Consider the following 7,335-nt stretch of genomic DNA (forward strand, 5'->3'; position numbering starts at 1 on the left):
AGGTGGAAAAGAGAGAGAGAAGGAGGAGGGCGCCGGCCACCTCTCTCCTTGTCCTATTCGGACTAGGGGGGAGGGGAGCGCGGCCCAGCCCTGGCCGCCTCTCCTCTTCTTCCACTAAGGCCCACTTAGGCCCATATAGCTCCCGGGGGGTTCCGGTAACCTCCCGGTACTCCGATAAAATCCCGATTTCACCCGGAACACTTCCGATATCCAAACATAGGCTTCCAATATATCAATCTTTATGTCTCGACCATTTCGAGACTCCTCGTCATGTCCGTGATCTCATCCGGGACTCCGAACAACCTTCGGTACATCAAAACTTATAAACTCATAATATAACTGTCATCGAAACCTTAAGCGTGCGGACCCTACGGGTTCGAGAACAATGTAGACATGACCGAGATACGTCTCCGGTCAATAACCAATAGCGGGACCTGGATGCCCATATTGGCTCCTACATATTCTACGAAGATCTTTATCGGTCAGACCGCATAACAACATACGTTGTTCCCTTTGTCATGGGTATGTTACTTGCCCGAGATTCGATCGTCGGTATCCAATACCTAGTTCAATCTCGTTACCGGCAAGTTTCTTTACTCGTTCCGTAATACATCATCCCACAACTAACTCATTAGTTGCAATGCTTGCATGGCTTAAGTGATGTGCATTACCGACAGGGCCCAGAGATACCTCTCCGACATTCGGAGTGACAAATCCTAATCTCGAAATACGCCAACCCAACATGTACCTTTGGAGACACCTGTAGAGCTCCTTTATAATCACCCAGCTACATTGTGACGTTTGGTAGCACACAAAGTGTTCCTCCGGCAAACGGGAGTTGCATAATCTCATAGTCATAGGAACATGTATAAGTCATGAAGAAAGCAATAACAACATACTAAACGATCGGGTGCTAAGCTAATGGAATGGGTCATGTCAATCAGATCATTCAACTAATGATGTGATCCCGTTAATCAAATAACAACTCTTTGTCCATGGTTAGGAAACATAACCATCTTTGATTAACGAGCTAGTCAAGTAGAGGCATACTAGTGACACTCTGTTTGTCTATGTATTCACACATGTATTATGTTTCCGGTTAATGCAATTCTAGCATGAATAATAAACATTTATCATGATATAAGGAAATAAATAATAACTTTATTATTGCCTCTAGGGCATATTTCCTTCACCCCCCCCCTCCCCCCCTCGCGGATTTTTTTGCATATCAAAACCAATAGATAAGACTATCAAATAATTGAGATCCTTCTTCTCCTTGCCCTTGCTCTCTTGTGTAACCCAACGTCACTTTTAATTTATAATTTTGATGAATATAAATTGTAACAATCTAAGTTTCGAAATTTTAGATTTTTAATGTATGGAAGATTAGAAGTCGATTGGGGAATATTGTTTTAACATTTCAGATTATGAGTTAGATATATATAAATACTACTGAATAAGGCTATAAGAAGTTAAATTGATAGGTTCGCATCATTAGATTTCAAATTGTTTGTTCAGTACTTTGATATACTTTTTTTTTTCAAAAAGATGAATTTGAATCCAGGATTGCAAAGCTGTATTACCTGGCAATGGCGGCATTTTATGCGTCGTTACCTTGGCGAATGCATTGCTCGAAGTTTGCTTGGACTAGATCTTCAGGGTGAATAACCATGATCTAACCTTCGATAGTGGGTTCGAACAATGGCAGAGCTTGCGTGCCATTCTATTCCTGGACGCATCCCTTTTGGAGAACCTTTTCTCGCAATCCTTATGTTGTCATGATATGGTTGGTGTTGATGCTCACTGCTATCACTGTTTTTCATCATTTCGGGAGTTTTTTTTTTCAATCTGCAAGTATAGCTTCGGTCACGTATAAAGGTCTCACAGCCTAGTCCCCGTTCTGGTGGTGCGTCTATCATCGTTTGTGGGCGTGTGGTGGTGTGTCTCTGGCGGATGTATCTTTGATGGATTTGCTCGGATCTGGTCGTTGTTCCTCTACATTCGTATGTCTTCGGGTTGGATCCTTTTAATCTACGTCATTCTTCATCGGCGGCGGTTGCTATTCTGGTGCGCTGGTCCTATTAGGATTTAGCACGATGACTTCCTGACGGTCTACTACAACAAGTTGTGCCCGACTGTGGCGATGGAGGGGCGATGACAGGGACGCGCCTTCGGCTCGCTTCAGTGCTTGTAATCATCGCTATGTGGTCTGCGGATCTGGATGTAATTTTTATTATTTTTGGTGTTTTGTTGTACTGCGATGATTGAAAATGAATAGATTGAAAGTCTTTTTCACGATTATATATATATATATGTAGCACATCTGCTCCCACTTGATAAAGTCCAAATAATGCAGCAAGCACGCTGCACAGAACTGACCGAAGCTTTAGCTTTCAATGGAAGGAAAGGAAACCAAACCAAAAGACTGATGCAAGTGTGAGTGTACATGCATGCCAATGTTATGTCACTCTCAATCATTTTTAGCTAGCATTATGGACGATCGGTCAAGTTATTAATTTGGATATACTGGTTGTGTCTATCAATGCCACTAAAGTATCAATAACAAGACACGATATGACCCATCGGTGCGGCAAGGGTGATCAGCAGCAACCAACAAATCTTGCTATAAAAAGATATGACCTACCTTCTAAAAAAATGAGAACAATATCGTGTCGGGCATGTGGCAGAGAGACGTATGAGTAGTATCAGTGCTACCCTAAATGATTACAGCTATATAAAGGCATACACTCGGCCACACGCACACACACAAGTAACCAACAGGTAGGAGTATCTAACAAATGGAGCTCCTTGTGCTCATTGCTCTTCTTCTCTTGGGCTTGACCGTACTGATCAGGCGGCGTAGCTACATCTACACTACTAGTACCAGTCGTGCCCGTGCTCCAGCTGCTGTGGTGATCCAGAGGATCGCCGATCCTGCGGTAGCCCACCGCGCGCTCGTCGAGAACGCCGACGACTTCTCGGACCGCCCGGTGGCGCCCTTTCTGGTCTTTCTGGAGAAGAAACACGGCCAGTATGGCGACGGCCTAGCCTCCGCGCCGTACGGCCCTCTCTGGCGTGCTTTCCGGTGCAACATCACCTCCGAGACCCTCCACCCGTCGCGCCTCGGGCACGTCACGCCGCTGCAGCGTGAGGCTATCCATGGCCTCGTCGCCAATTTGGGGAAGGAACTGCCGGTGGTCACCGTCGTCCGCGACCACCTCTACCCTTCCATCTTCTCGCTACTCGCGCGCCTGTGCTTCGGCGACGACGTGGACGAGGGGCATGTGCGCGTCATGGGCTGCCTGATACGGGAGTTCCAGCAGGTTGCCGTCGGAGAGGCTCGGGCCTCGCCTGGCACCATGTTGGCCAAGCTCGCGGAGTGGAGACGGCTGCGCCGGCTCTTGGCCATACACGGCCGGTTGGGCGAGTTGTACCTCCCTCTTGTCGACGCACGGCGGGAGTCCCGACCGACATGCGACGGTGGCGGCCGTCGTCCATACGTCGACTCGCTCATCGACCTACGCGTCCCCGACGGAGGCAAGGGTGACGGTGCAGGGCGGCGCGCTGTTAGGGACGACGAGTTCGTGAACCTGCTGTCGGAGTTTCTGGGCGCTGGCACGGGGACGGTGATGGCAAGCATCGAATGGACCCTCGCCCACCTGGTAAACGACCAGGAGATCCAGAAAAAGCTTCGGGACGAGGTCGACGGCGCCGGCGGGGCGGTGGCCGCCAGCTCCAGCAGGAGCCTCATCCGTGGCATGCCGTATCTGAAAGCGGTCGTGCTCGAGACCCTCCGCTTGCATCCACAGGTGCCCTTCGTCCAGCGCCACGTCCATGCCGACGCAGCGGAGGTGCTCGGAGTCGGAGGAAAAACCAGCGGCGACTTCATTGCACAGTTCACTGTTGGAGACATGGGAAGGGACGGCAAGACGTGGATCGATCCGGACGAGTTCCGGCCGGAGCGGTTCCTTCCCGGCGGTGAGGCAGAGGACGTCGGCCCTTTGCCGGGGACCAAGGAGATAAGGATGATGCCATTCGGCGCCGGGCACAGATTCTGCCCGGGCGTGGGTCTGGCCATGATGAACATCAAGTGCTTCTTGGCTGCCCTTGTGCATGAGTTCGAGTGGGCGCCTCCGGGGACGGAGGGCTGCGCCGGCGTCGACATGACGGAGCTCAACACCTTCATCAAGGCGATGAAGAAGCCCCTTTCCGCACGTCTCACGCGACGCACTTAATCCTCGGCGTCTGGTGTTTGTCGTCTACTTTGGCCACGTTGGGATGCATGCATGGCGGCAGCCGTGGTCTTTCTTCTTCCAGTGTGGTGTGTGCCCGTGTCATGGGCGACTCCGTGCCGGCCATCATGCCGACTGACGAGCTTGTGGTGGCCATCTCGCCTCTAGTGTATATCTGTGCACGTCATGATATCGTTCTGTGCTCTTGCTATCTTGTGTGGTTGATGTAACGGTGTTTCCGGCGTATAATTAAGTAAATGTTGCACATATATAGTAAGAGTGCACGTGCAACGCACGGAACTTTGAGAATTTCTTCAATAATTTGATTAGCTAGATCAATTTTTTGTTCATAATAGTTGTCACAATAACTTATTAGGAGTATGTTTTAATAACAATTGGTCTAACCTGAAATTTTATAACAACCCAAACTTCAACTTTGTCGTCCTAAATATAATCACACACCATGGAGCAAAGCTTGAATTGCAAGAAGGCTCGGTCCTCTCCAAGAAGGGCATACCAAATCATCTCCTTTTTTCATCCACACGGATAGATTATTCAAAACAATGTCATCATGTGAAGCAGGAAAGATGACGAGGGCCAAGCATCCCTCGAAGACAATCATGACTACGACTCAACCCTTCGAGCTGCTTCACATGGATCTTTTCGGTCCCACTCATTACTCAACTCTTACTACTACTGCTTGTCTCTATGGCTTCGTCATTGTTGATGATTATTCTAGCACTAGTAGAAAAAGGGTCAATCGGGAAGCACATTAGTGCCGGTTTGTATTTGAGCCGGCACTAATGTATACATTAGTGCCGGTTCCAACGGCTAGCCGGGCCACTTTCATTAGTACCGGTTCGTGGCGAACCTTTAGCACCGGTTCGTGCCACGAACCGGTAGTAATGAGAGTGGTGGCAGGATGTTGTCAGACAGGCGCCCCTCCAGCCCCTTTAGTACCGGTTCTTGGCACGAACCGGTACTAAAGGTCGTCCTACATAAACCCTTCGTCCACCCGAGCTCGCTCTATTCTTCCCCTTTCCCCTCTCCTCTCTGCTCTTCCCCTCTTCCTCTCGAGCTCATCACACATTTTGCCCAAAATTTGTCAAGATTTGAAGGCCCTCATCCATTCAAATGATCACAAAGGTTAGCAACTTTGTCCTTTCATCTCTCATTGCTAGATTAGCTCTTGCATTGGTTTATATAGTGATTAATTTGTGAGTTTAGTAATTTGGGAGGATATATATATATATATATATATATATATATATATATATATATATATATATATATATGTGCTAGTATTTGATTTATATGCAATTTGAGGTCAAAAATAACACTTAGTTTGCATATGTAGGTGTGGTTTACTTAGTGCCTTCTAAATCTCCATCGTAGCCACCGCCGATCGCCCGCACCGTCCCGTCGCCGGCACCACCTTGTGGTGAGCCTCTTGTTCATGAAATTTTATATAAAAATTGATGTTTGTGATTTGGATATATAGTTACTCGTATAATTATCTTACCCGTACGCTGTTTGTTATACATATAGTGCCATGGTTTTGATATCCGTCCCCGTCGGCCCTAGTCCTTGTTATGATTCGGATGTGGTATGTATATTCTCTTTTAAAACTAGTTGCATTTTGTGTTTATGACAAATTATGCCCATCAAGTTGACATAGAAATTTTTTCTAGGAGGTATCTGAACCTGAAATTCCAACCGACCCTATTGCCGAGAGGTTAAATTTAGTTGAAAGAGAAAACGAGTACTTGAAAGAAAAATTGAAAAGAATTGAGGGGGAGAAGATGGAATTGGAGTTGCATGTTGCCGATGTCGTCGATGATCACAAGATCAAGATGGAGAAAATGCGCTTGAACAAACCAGGAGTTTCGCCAGCTGGCTGCAAGCACGTACCATGCATGACACCTCTATTGAAGATGACCTGTACTTGCTGTCCCAGTTACCATCTTCGAATATAATGACTTTCAAAGGGTGCGAGATAAATGGTAATACATTTTACACGATCGCCCAAGATAAGAAGAGCACCAACCAAAACAGTGGTGTCCGCTTTGATGCAGAAACCAAGACGGGAAAGGAAACATATTATGGTTATATACAGGACATATGGGAACTTGACTATCGACGTGGTTTGAAGGTCCCTTTGTTTCGGTGCAAATGGGTCAATATGACACGAGGCGGGGTAACGGAAGACCCGTAGTACGGAATGACAACAGTGGATCTCAACAATCTTGCGTATGCAGACGAACCATTCGTCCTAGACAATGATGTGGCACAGGTTTTCTATGTGAAGGACATGTCTACCAAGCCAAGAAAAAGAAAAGATAAGGAAGCGAATGCATCGTACGATGAGTCAAAGCGGCACATAGTTCTTTCTGGGAAGAGAAACATCGTGGGAGTGGATGACAAGATAGACAAGTCAGAAGATTATGAAAAGTTTGATGAAATTGCTCCATTCATAATGAATATTGACCCGAGCATCCCGTTAAATGATGAAGATTTTCCATGGCTACGACGCAAAGGGACACACGCGAAGAAAAAGTTTCACACCCAAAGATCTGGGATGTGATCGGCTTAGCTATCATCACTTTCTTCTGTGTTTCACACCCAGGAGGGAATCTCTGTAATAGTTAGGGTAGCTAGTTATGTGTTTTGGCATTTGAAACACGAAGAAATTTTATGTTCAAGCAAATTCTTTCATGCATTTATTGATTTTTTCAGCTAAATGACCCTGAAATTGAAAAGCATTTCAAATGAACTCAGGAAAGGATGAAAGTTGGCATGGTATCATAATTTCACCCACATAGCATGTGCAAAAAAGTAGAGAGGGTTACCGCAAAAACTGGATACACTTCGTGTACAAAATGGAAAATCTGTTTCGAAGTATCAGGGTTTCGGACGAAAACTCATCCGTTACAAAGGCATTTCATTTTTAAATAACTCAAGCATTACCAAATTGAATATAATGATAAAACACACTAATATTAAACATAATAAAAAAGAATCACTGGAAAATGTATTTTTAAAGTTAAGTTATTCACAAACTAGTGATTCACACAAATTTCAAATAATTCAAAATTTAAACTAT

At 46.0% G+C, this 7,335-nt stretch overlaps 1 protein-coding gene across 1 annotated transcript; it reads left to right on the forward strand.

The window, feature by feature from the left end:
* The first annotated feature begins 2,718 nt into the window (after positions 1–2,718).
* Positions 2,719–4,541, forward strand: LOC125531167 (cytochrome P450 89A2-like). The gene has a single exon (XM_048695582.2). The coding sequence runs from the start codon at positions 2,799–2,801 to the stop codon at positions 4,233–4,235; it is 1,437 nt and encodes a 478-aa protein (XP_048551539.2). The 5' UTR covers positions 2,719–2,798; the 3' UTR covers positions 4,236–4,541.
* Positions 4,542–7,335: the final 2,794 nt, after the last annotated feature.

The sequence above is a fragment of the Triticum urartu genome, chromosome 7A, assembly GCF_056163025.1.
Source record: "Triticum urartu cultivar PI428250 chromosome 7A, HENAU_Tu73, whole genome shotgun sequence".
Classification (NCBI taxonomy): domain Eukaryota; kingdom Viridiplantae; phylum Streptophyta; class Magnoliopsida; order Poales; family Poaceae; genus Triticum; species Triticum urartu.

Bases quoted from the DNA above. Each gene is read 5' to 3' on its own strand.
- LOC125531167 (XM_048695582.2), top strand. From the start codon at position 2,799: ATGGAGCTCCTTGTGCTCATTGCTCTTCTTCTCTTGGGCTTGACCGTA.